The sequence below is a fragment of the Fundulus heteroclitus genome, chromosome 10 (assembly GCF_011125445.2).
Source record: "Fundulus heteroclitus isolate FHET01 chromosome 10, MU-UCD_Fhet_4.1, whole genome shotgun sequence".
In the NCBI taxonomy this organism is placed as follows: Eukaryota; Metazoa; Chordata; class Actinopteri; order Cyprinodontiformes; family Fundulidae; genus Fundulus; species Fundulus heteroclitus.
This window is the reverse complement of record NC_046370.1, coordinates 16,415,969-16,432,629: the sequence shown is the minus strand read 5'-3', so window position 1 is coordinate 16,432,629 and position 16,661 is coordinate 16,415,969. Positions and strand designations below refer to the sequence as shown.

Genomic DNA, 16,661 nt, shown 5'->3' with positions numbered 1-16,661 from the left:
TTCCGCAGGGAATGATTTAGAGACGCACACAAACACGTTTCCCCTCCCGCCGAAACGTGAAAGCTTCACTTGCTCCGCTGATGCTAAATCCCCCTCATGGCCATGCAAGCCCAGTGTGCAAATGTTCTGGCTTACAAATGCAATTACAGTCAGATGCTGCTTTAAACAAAATGTCTTTGTTCAGCATGGAAAGCCTCTCTCTAATGCAGGAAAGATGTATGCTCTATAGGATGACAGAACCCTGGTCATCATCAATCAAGTGTTCCACCTCAACTCCACTAAATCGTTTACAGACACAGCTTAAACACACTGTTCCAATACTGACTGTAAAAAGGAAACTGGGAAATAAAGTACATGTTTTATTTAGAGTATTCTAAAAAGCGTGCTGATTTCTAAAATGTTGGGGTTGTTGACATCACAAGAGCTGATCTGATCTAGACAAATGACAGATTTCGACATAGATCCGGAAGCACTCGAGCTGCGTTTGAAAATGGATACTGCTGTTGATGATCAAGCTGAAGCAGACAAGGACAGAGATCCGCTTTGGAACTTTAACTGAATCAGATCTGCCTGTACTCAATTCAATTCGATAAAATGTTATTTATATAGCGCCAATTCATGAAACAATTAAAGGCTCTTTCCAAAGTCAAATTCAATCAGGTTATACAGATTGGGTCAGATTATACAGATTGGTCAAAAAATGTCCTATCTAAGGAAACCCAGTAGATTGCATCAAGTCTTGACAAGCAGCATTCACTCCTGAAGGAGCGTAGAGCCACAGGGAGAGTTGTCTGCATTGTCCATGAATTTGCAGCAATCCCTCATACTGAGCAAGCATGAAGCGACAGTGGAAAGAAAAACTCCCCATTAACGGGAAGGGATAACCTCCAGCAGAACCAGGCTCAGTGTGAACGGCCATCTGCCTCGACCGATGGGGGGTTAGAGACTGTTTCAGTCTTCCCATCTGCCGCGCCCGGTGCATATTCAGTACTTATGAAATAAGCGAACGGACCCAAGTGCCGACAGGAGGCAGGCAAAATCACAACAAATGCATTTAATGGATAAAATAAACGTACAGATTCAGATTCAGACAAAAGTACATTTACTGGTGGAGAAAATAAACAGACATGGGAGAAGTAGTAGGTTATCAGCGGGATCTGACAATGACTGGAAAAACCTGGGGGGCTCTATACACCTATGAAGGGACTGATTTTTATTTTATTTATTTTTTTTGTGTAAATTAAAGCCGTCATGGAAGAGTACAGACATGTACCCCAATGGAGTATCTACTTAAGGGGAAACATTGAGGAAAATAATTGATGAAAATAGAGACAAGGAAACTCAAGGATCAGTGGATTTATGACTAAGCAAATGGGAAAAGGGAAAATGGAATTTAGACAAAAATAAACTTAAAATGAGTTATTTTATCATTTTATTCTTGTAAAGCCTTTTGGGATATTTATCTGTGAGGGGCGCTACAGAAAATAAATATTACTTGCTAAATAAAATCTGAAAGACCATGAAAGTAAACGCTGTGTTGTGCATGTTTCACCCTAAATGGCCCTGTGATTTCCCAGGGCAGTGGCACTGCAAAGAGTCCAAACCAACACGGCTTTAGCTTTTCCAAAAAAACTTCTCCCCAGACAAGCCGCACTTCCTCTCTGTGTTTGTCCAAAACCTGACCTAAGGGTATAGGGCCGGATCTGAGTTGTAGATAAAGTCAAAGGACATTTTATTCACCTTGTTACAACAACAACAAATGAGACTTTATGCCTAAAATTGCTTGTCTGTGACTCGAAGCTTCTCTAATTTTTGACAATGAAGGGTGATCTAATTTTATAAGACATTGTAGCATAGACTTGATTATCTAAAGTACTTTTCAAGCCTTGACAAATAACGTCCTTCTTTTACAAAACAAATTAGTAAAATTGAACTAAAAGAGTAGTACAGCCATAACAGTAGTACATCCAAAGTACAGATACCCAAGGATGGTGGTAATGCACAGTGATCTAGTGTGGGGAAAAATGGCACATTGTTACCCTCGATAGCCTGGCTAAACCCAGCGCCTTAGAAGGTGTCTTTTTTTCCCCTTTTTTTGGGAGGGGAGGGTTAATTTCTCATGACATTCAGTTCTGCAAACGAAACATGTCCTTTTATAATCAAATTAAAAGTAATTATGTTGGTAAAATTGTAGTTTCAACAGATTACTCGAAAAATAACCAAAACTAATTGGGATTTATTCAATATTTTTTAAGTAGTATAAAATCTTTCTGTTTTGTAAAAAAATAAGAACCCTTCATGTACTGAATTAAAATTCAGACTGTATTATATGATTATTACATGACCTGAAACACTATCGCAATTTTGCTCTACCTGACTCACTCACCAATAGTAATATCCAGGATTTTGTCCCCCCTGCAGTTTCAGAACTATTTCCCCTGCTCTAACACAAAGGTATCCATGTTTTTAACAGCTGCTGTAATGTGTTAAAAACATCTGTCCTTAAACACACGTTGCCTTATCCTTTATTTTAAAAGAACTATGTGACTTGGTACATGCATCAGTACAAGCATTTGTAGTGAATGAGCATCTAGGTCTGCTGAGGAAGATGTTTGCTACCCTCAGGACTTCCTATGTTTTGATACGACTTGTTGCTAATATGCTTCCAGAATATGTTGTTTGAGGTTTCAATTATGGCTGAAACCTCAAACAACACATTCGATGGTATGGCCGGCACTGCAGGTGCATTTATGGTGGGGCTATTTGGTAGCATTGGGCTCATTATAAGTTTGTTTGCTTGACAAATATTTGCCTTGTGTGATGTCATCATAAATAATATCATCAAATGAATTACACCAAAAAGGCAAAGCAAATAGAAAAGCTGATTTCGACATGCCCTTTAGATGACAAGCTACATCTAAAGTGAGTTAGATTGATAATACAAAAATGTCTGAATATTAGCTTTAAATAAAAAATTTACCACTTGTTTAATTTATCTTAAACCCAAGATCACAAGACGGGGATTATAACTGTTGTCTCCTCTTTTAGGGTCTCCTCTTCATCATCATCATCATCAGCAGCAACGCCCGTCATCTCTCGTGTGCCACCAACAGCACTACCATGTACCCTACATGGGCCAAACTCACTTCCCGTTCCCATATCCAGGATCTCCAGGGTCTCCAAAGCCAGCGGGGGTGCATTCCCCCCTCACGCGCGTAGCCAGTAACCCTACCTTTCCTTCTGTTCCCTCCCCAACACCCAGCTCTCCCAGTCCAGTGAATGACACCCCAAGTCCCACAGTAGAAAGTGTCAACATGTCCCCACCTGCACCACAGCCTCCCAACATGTGGCCCCCTCACACTCAGCCATTATTCTCCTTAGCTAATGTGATCTCCATGGCCATGAGCATGGCTCAGTCTTTCATTCCCCCTCAAAACATGCCCACTCAGGTGATGCCCTCCTATCCGGGCTTTCACCCCCACCTGCAAGGTCCCATGGCTCCTCCGTCGGGTTATCCAGCCGTCTACCCACACCATTACCAGACTCCACCGCCGTTAGAGGTCCCTTACCCTTCAGCAGGCATCCCAGTTCAGAACATCTACCACAGCCCAGAACATGCTCCGCAGATGGACGGGCTCGGGTTTTACCAGAACAGCCATCCACAGTGGCAGCATCCCGCGTCTCCAGCTTCCATGCCTTCCACTCCCCCGCTGGCCTCCCCGGAGCCCCTGCAGCAGGTCCGACCAACGGGTTCCCCCGTTCCCCATAAGGAGGATGGCGTTGTGGCACCGTACTCAGACCAGGTTCCACCCCAGCTTCAAAGTGGAGCAGGAGGATCCGTGTCCAAGTCTTCATCAGATTCTTCCCCGTCGCCACCAGAGAGCCCAGATAGCACTGTGAGTTTTAGTGATTTTAATTTTATTTTAGAGAGATGCAGATTGGGGATAACTTTAAGACCAGTACCAACACTACAGACGGTCTGCAGCCAGGCAGCACAATAAACTGTGATGCCCTGTATATTCGGACTCCCAACATTCACTTCTTCAGTAGTTGAAGCTACGGTAGCTCGTTGGTTGGATCTGACCTCTCTATTAGAATCAAGATTAGAACAACAAAAAATTGGCATGATTAGTATGATTTTCAGCATGATGAGCTCTGACCAGCCGACAGATCAGGTATCAGGACAGATGTAAAAAAAAAAATAAAAAATAAAAAAATGTCCTCCATAGCTAAGTGCTCCCAGGTCTTGCTAACAAGCACCCCTCAAAGATGGAGCCGGTACTGTGGGAAACTTAATTCTTGAAAGAAGGAGACTCAAAGTTAGCCATTTTAAGTGTTAAAGATGTCGAAGGAAGCAAACATTTACAAAATACACTTAGAAACTATTCCAAAGGTTCTATTATATTCCACTGAGGCATGTCGGCTGATCCTTTTAGCTGTTGCTTAACTGAAACGGGGCAGAGACTGCAGATTTTTATCACTTTAAAGATTTCCGTTCTGTCTGCTGAAGTAGGAGTTCTCAACGTTTATGTAATGTTCTCCTCACTCCACAGGAAATGCATGCAGAGAGTGTTGTTTACATTCATACTGTTAGCAGTGCTAACCATGCTAACTGGTAACATAAGATGCTAAAGTGTGACGTCGCCTCTGGTCCAGTTATTAATGAACAATAATGAGATATTACAGACATTTTCCTAAAGTCTCTTGTATAGCTACAATAAAATAATAATCTAACAGGTTAACATGTCTGAACCTATTCCTTTCAAATATTAAGTTTGGAGGGAAGGAAGATGGTAATTGAGATTACAATTGGGCTGAGCTAAAAAGCTAACTAAAAAGTTAAAAGTTGAGGATGGTGCTTCAGTTTTATCATAATATTAATTTTCACATGAGTAGCAAAGAGGAGCAGATTTTACTTAATGTTTGAGTTTGTTTTAATGAGTGGTGTTTGTTTCACCAGGTTTCCTCCTTCAGCAATCAGCTACGCCCAGCTGGACTTGCAACCGGTACCAGCAGCCCGAAGCCAAAAGCCCCTTCCACTCAATGTGGTAAGAGTTTCTGTGTGCGTTCTCATGTTGCTAAAACAGAACTCTGCATCCACACCTGAAAAAAAAAAATGTTTTTTTTTTTTTCACTAAAGGCTCAGAGACCTGGAACATGAAGTCCTGTAGGAGCTTTATGTTTACATCCCAAATAAAGACCAGCTCTCACAAATAAACACCCATATCCAACCATGGGCATTTGCCACTTCTGCTACATTTTAACACATCACGTACTTGGTCAACAACGAAGGACCTGACGTGTCTTTAATAGACACTCTGCCGTTGTTTTCAGTCCCTTTTGTGTCTCTCTGTAGACTTTATTAGGAGCTGTTGCGTAACCGTGAGTCTGGATGTAATGTTCCATTCGATATGAACACAGACGTACGTGTGATGGCTGCCCAACCCACCGGCGGGGACCAATCAGTCAACAGCTCTGCTCGTTAGAGGCCTCTCCTCCCACATCCACACCTGTCAGTATTTATACCCTCCCCAGAATCCCACAGTCAACAGAGCCCCTCTGTTTTACAGGGTACAAATACAGACACTTTGTGTGTGTTTACTGTAAGAAGGACCCACAGTGGGCAAACTGCAGCACTGCAGAACTTCAAAGTCTCTAATGGTGTGCAGATGTGAGCACAGATTGTTTTAATGTGGGTGACAACTTACAGTAAAAGAAGAATTGGGATCTAATTTCTTTTTAACTTTTAATAAATATCACCCAACCAGGTCGGGTGTTTGATATGATGACATTTTAACTTGGAACATCAATCGCAGCCCTTGAACTTGTTTCACATTTTGTCACATTACAGCCACAAACTACAATGTATTTTATTAGGGTCCCTGGGATTGACCGACACGAGGCTGTGCGCTTTCAGAAGTCAGCAAATGACTACATGGGCACCTGTGTGCAATTTAATCTCCGTATAAATCCGGCTGCTCTGTGAACAACATTGAACACAGCAAACAGGTCAGGCAAGAACTGCTATTATTTAGAGAAGCAGCCAAAAGGGTTATAGTGACCCTAGAGGAGCTGCAGCTATCCACAGCTCAGGTGGGGGAAAAAATCTGTTTACAGGACAACTATTAGTTGTACACTTTAACTAGCTCACCCTTATGGACGAGTGGCGAGAAAAAGCCATTGGAGGACGTTTAAAACAAAGTGCTGTTCACACTTTGCAACAAGCCATGCAGGGGGACGCAGCAGACACCCGGAAAACTCTGCTCGCGTCAGATGCCACAAAAACTGATAATGCAAAAGGGTAAAAACCCAGGCTGGAATAAAAGCTGTTATAGGCTGCAAAAAAGACTTGACTGGAGTGGGGGTTTACCTTCCAGCAGGACTATCCCACGAAACATACGGCTAGAGCTCTGATGGAATGGCTTAGATTGAAACGCATCTATGTGTTAGGATGGCCCAGTCAAAGCCCATACTTAAATGCAATGGAGAATCTGTGGCAAAACTTGATACTCGGATATTCTGCGTAGAAGAACGGGCAAATATGTTGGTCTCTAAATGGGCAAAGCTGATAAAGACAAACCCCACATGACTTGGAGTTAGTTAGTGTGTTTGTCTGTAGATGCTCTCTCTTTGTGACCTTGCGAAGGGCTCTTCAATAGACTCTAAATGTGTGGATGTTGCATCAAGATCTTATTAGCCTGACACTTTAATCAAGTTAGTCAGAAGACCTTTACAAGAGAGGTAAAAATAAAACATCCAAGAGACAAAACCAACTCAAGCTGCCTTCTGTTAAAGCACTTAAGGTTACATAAGAGTGGCGATTTATCCAACAGACCCTCATCACTTCATTACGGCACAGCATCTTTTTGTGGCTCATGCCGGGTGATTTCAGCCAGAAACCTTTTGTTTATATCACCAACATTTTTAGGTTTTTAGATCAGATGAACATAACTCTTATTCCCTTATTCATTCCAATACAATCCAGTTTCAATTTATTTATTATGAAGTACATAGAGATACTTTTTATGAATAAATGAGTTTAAATAATTACACTAAGAAAAGAACACAAAAGCACTGGACCACCGCTGAGTGTTTTCTATGAATAACTACTCATAGTTAACAGCAGCAACAGCGATGTTGTTTATGAAAGAGATGTACATACAAACACAGCGACACTGCATCAGAAATACTGTCTTCGCTTAAAGACTCTCTAAAAAGAAGTTAATAGCTGCACTGTTAAAGGTTTCATCAACAAATGAGATGCAACTAAACCTTGAAGCACTTCATAGTCAGAAGTACTTCCAACGAGGAAAACAAAGACGTTATAAGACAACTGCAGCAACGGCTTTGCCATGGGGAAAGGACAAAACTGATTAATAATGGATTAACCGCTGAGTCAAGATTTAGTAAAACCACCTTCATATCGCCACCAGCTTTGTGTTAGAAACTGAAAGCTCTTCGCCTATTTATCCTTATTCTTTTATTCTTCATTTATTCTTCTTTGCAAAATAGTTCAGTAAATAACAAGGTGGTCCAGATTGCAGAAGTTTGTCACTGGTTTTGTAATGTAGCGAATATAAGTCCAGACGTTAGATAATCAGTGAGATGGGCCCTATAAGCAGCTTCGATTCAGTAGCTGGCTTCAGCGTTGTCTTGTTTCATGATTTGTGGACCGTGAAGCTAATAACATTTGAATCCGTACATTTTTGGTTTTCAAAAGCTAAAATTAAACACATCATCTTTTGCAAAAAAAATAAATAAAAAAAATCAATGCACAGATGTGCCAAACATTTATTCAGACTGATAAAAACAAAACTAGCTGCTTCAGCTAAAAACCACTAATCAGGCCCAAAATCTGGGTGTAGTGATGGACTCAGACCTGAACCTCCAAAAACATCTAAAGACAATTACAAGGTCGGCTTTCTATCACCTGAATAACATTTCCAGGATTAAAGGCCTAATGTCTCATCAGGATCTGTAAAAACGAATCCATGTGTTTATTTTTAGTAGAATTGATTACCGCAACGGTGTTTTCACAGGTCTGCCTAAAAAGTAAATCAGACAGCTGCAGCTGATCCAGAATGCTGCTGCATGCATCCTCACTAAGACTAAGAAAGTAGAGCACATCACCCCAGTTCTAAAGTCCTTACACTGGCTCCCTGTATCTCACAGAATAGACTTTAAAATACTTCTGTTAGTCTATAAATCCTTAAATGGCTTAGCACCTAAATACATCACAGACTTGTTATCAGTGTATCAACCATCCAGACCACTAAGGTCCTCTGGCTCCAGCCTACTCTGCATACCTAGAACCAGAACTAAACATGGAGAAGCAGCATTTAGTTCCTATGCTCCACTTACCTGGAATAAACTTCCAGAAAAATGTAAAAGTGTGGAAAGCCTGAGTTCTTTTGAATCAAGATTAAAAACACATATGTACACATAAACTTATTTAGGATTGCTTTCGATTGCTTTCGATTGTTCTAGTTAAAGTGTTTTAATAAATAAAAGCCTATAGGAATAATGAATTATATTCAAACCTTAAAGCAAACAAAATAGGATTCACAAACACAGAACAGTGACTGAAGTTTTAGGTTTAAATTACATTAAACATCATTACTTCAACTTTGTAGTCCAGCTGTTTTTAATATTTGCTTTTAATTTCTATTTTCCCATGTTTTATTTTGTTTCTACATCTTATTCCAACTTGCTTTTATTCAGTTTTATTTTCCTACGTTTTAATCATGTAAAGCACTTTGCCTCTTCTTTGCACTGAAATAAATTTGCCACGCCTTGCAAGCATTCCTCTGGATCAAGATGCTTTAGAAATGTCTTTAATCCCCAGTTCTGTCTTTTACCTTGACAGAAGCCAAACCGGCACCTGTGATGGTTGGAAGATTCCAGGTGACGCCCAGCATTGACGTTCTGGACTCCGCCGCCGTCCCAGGAACCGCTGCCCCACCAGCACAACAGCCAACCACCAACAACAGCACCCAGTCAGAGAGCAGCACAGAGGAGCTGGCGGGGTCTGAGTCCAGCCTCAACACCTCCCTCACCATGTCCCCTCCTCAGCCTCACCCCCACAGAGGCCCCACGGGGGTCCTCCAGAAGGTGGAGCGGCCGGCGGGATGGGCTTTGAGCCAGCAGCAGCAGCATCAGCATCATAACCGGAACGATGACATAGAAGATGAGGAGGAGGACGGCGAGGTCTTGGGCGAGCGCTCGAGGGTAAGGAAGCGGGGTCGGAGGAGGACCTGCAGCCTCAGCCTGATGGGGACCTCGGCGGACAGCGGGCTGTCGGTGACTGCCGCTGAGATGGAGGGGAGGCTGTGGGACGGAGCGGCGGGCAGCCCGCAGTACAGCAACGCTCTTCACAACCTGTGGTTGACAACTTACAACCGCAGCGGGCCCTACATGAGCACCGACGACTCGGACAGCGAGGACGAAGAGATGATGGAGGAGCTTCAGGAACTCAGAGAAAAGTAAGTGAAGAACTGACTTTAAAAAAAAAACTGTTAAAATCACGTGTTGGAACAGCCAATAAAATAGTTTTGTTTTTTAAGTAGAATTCAATTCATTCATTGTTTGAATTTCCAAGAAACAAAATGAAAGAAGTCGAGCATTTTCAGAACACTCTTTATGGATTTCCTCTTACTTGCTTCATAAGAGGATAAGAGCGTTTACTAGTGTTGTTGTCGCCGTCATCTCCAGACACCTGTCGGAGGTTCAGGCTCTGGAGGCCGAACAGAAGCGAGAGATCGAGGAGCTGTACGCGAGGATGGGGAAGGTTCCTCCTCCGGGCATCGTCTCTCCTGCAGCCATGCTGTCCAGCCGGCAGCGCCGCCTCTCCAAAGGCAACGGATTCCCCTCGTCCCGCAGGAACAGTCTGCAGCGCGTGGACATACTGCCTCTCCAAGGTGACGAGGGATTATTGCCCTCCTTAAGCTCCATATGAGTTTAATGACTGCATGGTGTTTAATAAGAAGCGCTTTCTAACCAGGTATCATCAGAAGAAACTCTCTGGGAGGCAGCAGCAGCGGCTCGCAGGATAAACCCAGTAAAGGCGTCACTTTTGCCACCGACATCAGTAGAATGGTGAGTACACTGCAAAAACGGAACTTAAAATAAGTAAAATGTTCTTAAAATTAGTGTATTTGTCCTTGATTTGAGAAGGTAAATAAGATTTTTTGCCAATGGAATAAGATTTATGCACTTAAAATAGGAACAACTCATCTCCATCACCTTATTTCAAGTACAGGATGTCTAATTATCTTATTTTGGGGGTCAGAATACTCATTCCATTGGCAAATATCTTTTTTACCTGCTCAAATCAAGGACAAATACACTAACTTTAAGAACATTTTACTTATTTTTAGATCTGTTTTTGCAGTGTAAACTGAGCATCAATTAAACATCACCAGCCTCCTTACTGTCCTCCTCATTCTCTTTTTTTTTTCTCTATTTCCCATTTCTAGTAAGAACTGGGCCAAGAACTCTGAATATCTGGACTACCTCATCTGAAGTGCGACTGCAAGAGGTCAAACTCCTTCAAAACCCTCTCACTGGCCACAACCGACCAACAAACCGCGCCTCTCCGTTGGTGATCACACGTTGCCGCCCGCTGCTCACTTTACCTCACGTGCACAGAAGCCGTTACTGTTGACGCCGGAGCCGACGCAGGACCAAACCCAGTTCCCGATCCGGTTCACGATCACTCCCAGAGGCTCAAACTTAACTCCGCCGCAGTCCTCTGCTGAAACCGTCTCCCTCCTGATGCAACGACGCGGTCGAGCGACGGTGCCGTGCGCCGCAGAGGCGTGTGCCGTCTTACCGTGATGCTGACCAAGAGTGACAGTCAGAAACTGTTTTCCCCTGCTTGTCTGACTTGATGCTGTTAATAACACGGTAACAGAAGCCCCAGTGAGGCCGACACCATTGCTGTACTTTATAATTAACTCAGCTCATCTGCTGAATGAACAGTGAATGCATTCTCATTCAGCAGGGCGCCGGTTGTTTCCCCTTTTCTCGGGCTGATGCGACGAATCTAACCGCGTTGTATTCAGATTCGTTCAAAAAAAAAAAAAAAAGGGTACCTTTTAATGCCTGCGTCCTGGCGGGATGAGACGGTATGAAAATGTGACGCGTTAACTTTCTGTTGTACAAATTGTCTCTCACCAAGACGAGGGAGCTGGTGCAGAGAGCATTGCATTATTTTAAACGTGTGATAATTCTCTAGCTGGGTGAAATTGTTTCTAAACTACTGGCTTTCCTGTCGACTGTAACATGTGTATATACCTGAATGCATTTATTATAGCTCATGTTTACAAGTTCAAAAGTAAACAAAAATATGTCCGGTACCATAAATCCTTTTTGAGCAGACAAAAAAAAAAAAAGAAGACATGTAGGTGCATCAATATAAATTAAAATTGAAGTAAATTTATTTTAGTAATTCAATTAAACAGAAATACAACTCTTGATATAGATTCATTACGCACTTGTTACAGCGAATTAACAAAGTTCTTAATCGGAAATTGCTTTTTCTTTATCAAATTGTTCTACAGTATAACACTCAAAACTTTGAGGCTTCTTTTGCATGAACTAATCAATTTGCCACATTTTTTTTCCTTCCACCAAGTTTTCCTTAAAGAAGTTTGGATGGTGCACTCTGAAGAGCTGCTTTGTTACCTACCGTGTGACGAGTGACAGCGACTGACAACTGTCCTGTCAGTAGTCTAATGCGTCATTGTGTAGGTCATTAAATTTTCTGATTGGACACATCGCAGAGTGAGCAATGAGTCTGAGTTTAACGGTTTGAACTGAATTACTGAAATAAACATTTTTGATTTTATTCTATTTTGAGATGTACTTGTTTGTGTATTTTATAGATCAAGCACCTTGTGCACTTTAGCAGAATTATTTTTTTTTTCTCTCAAGTCGTTTTAACAACATATTTGTGGGTTAAAAAAAAAAAAAAAAGAAGATCTGTCCCGCTTCGATTCGGACTGTGCTCAAGAGTCCAAGCTGTGAATCTGTAGCTGTTGCCTTAGACGCAGGATTTTTTTCCCTCGGCAGACAAACTCCTGAAATGCATTAAAAATGTTGAATGTAAATACTGTATGTACTCGTATTGCTTTCTGAAGCTGCTGTCCTGCCAAGCTGAATCTGTGCCTTTCTCTTACAATGTCTTACTTTATATTTTTATTCTAGATCAGATTCTCTATATAAATAAATTTTAAGCAAAATAAATGCAACTGTAAATACTCTGGCTCCTTTGTCATGTTTACTTACAGAAACATTAACACGGACAACTTTTCAAGATATGACATTATTTTGCAATCCAACACATTAGATTTGTATCGTACAAACACATTTTAATCAACATAAATAACATTTTTATCAAGCTGATTCGTGTGTCTTTTCACCAGCGCCACGAGCATTCTCTCTTCCTTGAAGGCCACTGTAGTAGTAATGTTAACAGGCAGCTTTTGTTCTTCTCTAACACGGAGTGATTACATGATCAGAGCTGGAAACGTCAGACAGAAATACCATCAGGGCCTTCCATGTAGCCTTGAAAGGCCACGGTGAGGTCGGTGGATTAGTCTTTTCCGTGGAAGAGAAGCTTAACAAAGCTCGGGACAAATCAAACAATAGTTGAACCAAAACAACCACCCCTTTAATCCCCAGTTTCAAGACAAAACAAAGTCCTGCTCTGCCTCAAATCATAAAAAAAAAAAAACAGCAGCCAGACATGGAATATGACTCTGTGGCATCATCTGTCCTCTCCTGATTAAATGCTGGACAGAGCACACGGTCCATGAAGAGGCCGGCGCCCTGCTCGCCTCAGTTGGCTCCAGTCTTTGGTCCCTGCAGTCTGGCACGCTTGGCCTCCTCATCGATCTCGTCCATGATCCGCTCCTGAGAGACTGAATAAAACGTGTAGCCGTCTAATTTAGGAGCGACTGGTCAAGGCAAACATTTTGAAATCCGGGGGGACAGATTAAGTGAGAAAGCGATGAGCGTGTTTGTTTGGTATGACATATGCATTTCGACAAAAGGAGAGTCGGGTGTCTGAATATCGGAAAACGCTAGACATCTGAATTACAGTGGCTCGCAGAAATATTCATACCCTTTCAACTTTTCCACATTTTTTTTTCTGTTCAAACCACCAATGCCAATGTGTTTCAGTGGGATTTCACGTGATAGAAACACAAAGTAGTGCAAAACAGTACCGTGGAAGGAAAAGGGCACATTTCTTTCCTTTTTTTTGTTGTTGGAAAAAACACCTAAAAAAAATTGTGTTTTCCTTTTTATTTAGCCCTATTTATTATAATAAATAAACTAACTCCTGAGAGTAAATGGTTGCTCTCAGAAATGAGCAAATTATAAATTCAGATTCAGACATACTTTAATGATCCCAGGGGGAATTACTTAAAGCACGAAAAACTCAGTGGAAACTCAATGAGAACGACCCCGAGAGATAGGACAGTGCTTCAGAGTTAACGTGAAAGAACCAGAGCAATCAAAAAAGAGAAAAGTAATAAAGTTAAAAAACACAAACGGAGCAACGTAGCTTGCAGCATGCAGCTTTACGCGTATGCGCACAAGGACAAACGATACTCCCAGCAATGTGTTTTACCACAGCGGTGAGGGTATCATGCAGCAATTCCTCAAGCAGGATGCTGCCACTGGAAAACAATATGGTGGTAGCATCCTGATGTGGGGAGGATTTTCTTCAGCAAAGAGAAGGCAGATTGATGGAGCTAAACACAGGACAACGCAGGAAGAAACCTGTTGAAGCACGAGAAATACTTGAGACTAAGGCTTAGGTTAGAGGCTCAAAGCTGATGCTGGCATAGCCCAAAAAAACCTGCCAGTTGAATGAAAGCAAATTTTGGCTGAACACACTGCACTTTTCAGTTTTTTTGGCGATTAACAGTTTTAAAACCATGTATCGTTTTCCCTTTAATGCATTATTTCACATAAAGACATAACACATAAAGTCCCAAAAAGCTACATTAACATTGTGGTTGTAATATGACAAAATGGGAAAAGATTGAAGGGGTGTGAATACTTCTGCAATGCACTGTGTATAGGAATGTTTTTTATTGTACTACATCAGCAGAATGTCAAATATTGTGCATATCCTCAAATAAAATTAAAAGTATAGTACGGTCAACAGAAAACACCTCTACCTTTCTTCTGCCCCTTGCTGCCCACTGGTGGTTAGCTGGCTGAAAGAAGGCTCCTACACTTTCCCCCTCTGCTTGCATGCATTTGTATTCAAGGTTATAATGTGTAAATCTCATGATGCCCCGTGCTTAAAGTTTACACTTTATTTGTTGCTGATCTTCAGCATTGTGGAGTAAGTGGTTTTTACTAAACCAAATTACAATTTTTATCTAAATTCGGATCTTCTTCGGATTACGTGATTCAGAAAGAGCATCACAGAGGCAAGTATAAATTTGTATATTTCAATGTCTGCAATGTATTTCCTTATATTTTTATTAACTGTTCTACATTTTACAGTAATTGTGTTTTCAAGACCCGGTGACTCCTTCAGGAGAAATATTAAACCAAACTACCCGTGTCTCATGATTTATTTATTTATTTTTAAAGCTGCTTTAACTTTTACACGTTATGTAGACTCTTTTTGGATGCTAATGAAAACATCTCCATGCAAAGAGAGTTAGCTACCAGCTTACAAAGTTGGCAGCCAATAAGACAAAAAGGTGTAAAATCTATTTTAAAAATGTAAGCAGTTACTAGTTATCTCAGCAAATTTAAAAACGCCCCCCTATGATTAATCATCAGTAAAAGTCATTATTTATATTTTGTACCCAGTAGGAGTAACATTAGCATGCTAAGCTAACATTACGTAGTTCACCTTGCAGTTGACGTAAAGGATACAAATACCCAGCACGAGCGCTCCTATCGCGACTCCCGTCACAACGTTCCGCGCCCGCAGCTTTGATGATTTCTTCTTCCACTGTTCCAGCTCCACCTGCCTGATGAAATGCATCTGTTCCCGGGAAAGACTATCTTTGGTTGGGTCTATCCTGGTGGCGAACGGAGCATCAGACTTTGGAGGTTTCTGGTCAGCCATGTCTGCTGTCAGTGGAGCGTCAGGAGCCGGTTCGCATCGACGTTCACGATTTACAAATCATCTGCTACGACCGTGGACCGGAAACACGTATTGCCAGGCTCATCAGTATGTGTTTCAGATCTTCCCTTCCTCTTCTTCATGGAATTCTATTGGCTGTTGGCAAATAACAAAATGGGCCATTACCGCCACCCACTGGTAAGGAGTGCAGATAAACATGACTACTTATTTCATGTTAAAACGAACCAAATCAATATATTGAAACAAACCAAACAAAATCAACACAGCAAACATGAAACTCAGATCTTCTCAGTCATATTGATTGTTCTAAAATGATGTAAAAAAAATAAATAAAAATTTCATGGCACTTATGTCTTGAGCTCATTCTAAGAATTTCTATTACATTAAAATGCATTCTTTCTATTCTAATGTTTTGCATCATTTCCCTCCTTTCGTCATAATTCTTTCAATGTAGCATGACATGTTCTATTGTCTCTTGTGGCCCACAATAGGCACACTTGCCGGTGTTGTGCTTACCTATTTAAATCAAATGCTGTTTATTCCTGCGTCCCTAAATCTAAGTGTCTCTTCTCTCCTGTTCCTTCCTATACTTCTCATTTCCTCCACTTTCCTTTGAATTTTGTAATACCATCGTCCATTCTTCTCCTTCTCCCATTGCTTTTGCCACCTTTTATTAAACCTCTGTTTAATGATGCTGTTTATTGCATCAGTATGTTAACTGGCACACCAATGTCCTCTCTTTTTGTGACCTCTTTTGCAGCCTATACCTGCCATTTCGTTTCCACTGATTCCAATATGTGCCGGTACCCACAAAAATATGAACTAAATCGTCCGAGTGACTTCTCTGTAAACTAATTAGCGATGATGAGGAATCTGAACAAATAATTACTCTCAATGATCTTCTTTCCTCCACCTAAATTTGCTATATTTTTTTCCTGTGTAAGCTAATACAGTATCACTAATCTTCTTCATTATTGTAATATTAAACTCTAGAACTATAATAGCTGCTCCTATCTTATTAGCTAAATTATTTGATGCACAATCTGAATGAACCTGTGGTAACCACAGACATATATACGTAGACGCGTCATAGGGCGCAGGTTCGCACGTCAACGTCACCGCCATATTGTATGTGGCAGAAAAAAGTTGAGTTCTGTTATTGTGAACGTGGATCAGAGAAGATGCCTCATTCCTGTGCTGCAATAAATACACACACACACACACACACACACACACACACACACATATATATATATATATATATATATATATATATATATATATATATATATATATATATATATATATATATATATATATATATATATATATATATATATATATATTTTTGTGTGTATGTGTTATGAATATAAGGATCAATTTGTTAAATCTAAAATTGTGGTCTTCATTATTTCATAAAACCGTGTCACATGTGAACTATTAGGAACAGACTTTTTGGGTGAGTATTAAAGAGGTAAAATTAATAACATGAGGGAAAAAAAAGTCCTAGGTGAATAAAGTAAAAATAAACAAACAAATG

At 40.9% G+C, this 16,661-nt stretch overlaps 2 protein-coding genes across 3 annotated transcripts in view; one reads left to right on the top strand and one right to left on the bottom strand.

The window, feature by feature from the left end:
• The window catches only part of wnk4a (WNK lysine deficient protein kinase 4a), a 64,801-nt gene extending 52,541 nt beyond the window's left edge, over positions 1–12,260 (top strand). For both annotated transcript variants that reach the window (XM_021321060.2, XM_012871714.3), the window contains 6 exons: positions 3,049–3,896; positions 4,961–5,048; positions 8,867–9,482; positions 9,712–9,917; positions 10,001–10,095; positions 10,476–12,260. In XM_021321060.2, coding sequence (XP_021176735.2) covers positions 3,049–3,896; positions 4,961–5,048; positions 8,867–9,482; positions 9,712–9,917; positions 10,001–10,095; positions 10,476–10,478 — 1,856 coding nt within the window. In that variant the 3' untranslated portion in view covers positions 10,479–12,260. The remainder of the gene's footprint in view (positions 1–3,048; positions 3,897–4,960; positions 5,049–8,866; positions 9,483–9,711; positions 9,918–10,000; positions 10,096–10,475) is intronic.
• Positions 12,261–12,265: 5 nt separating this feature from the next.
• Positions 12,266–15,153, bottom strand: LOC105932510 (cytochrome c oxidase assembly factor 3 homolog, mitochondrial). The gene is made up of 2 exons (XM_012871715.3): positions 14,908–15,153; positions 12,266–12,944 (listed from the first exon to the last, which is right to left on the bottom strand). Exons 1-2 carry the CDS (start codon positions 15,101–15,103, stop codon positions 12,841–12,843), a joined length of 300 nt encoding a protein of 99 aa, XP_012727169.2. The 5' UTR covers positions 15,104–15,153; the 3' UTR covers positions 12,266–12,840.
• Positions 15,154–16,661: the final 1,508 nt, after the last annotated feature.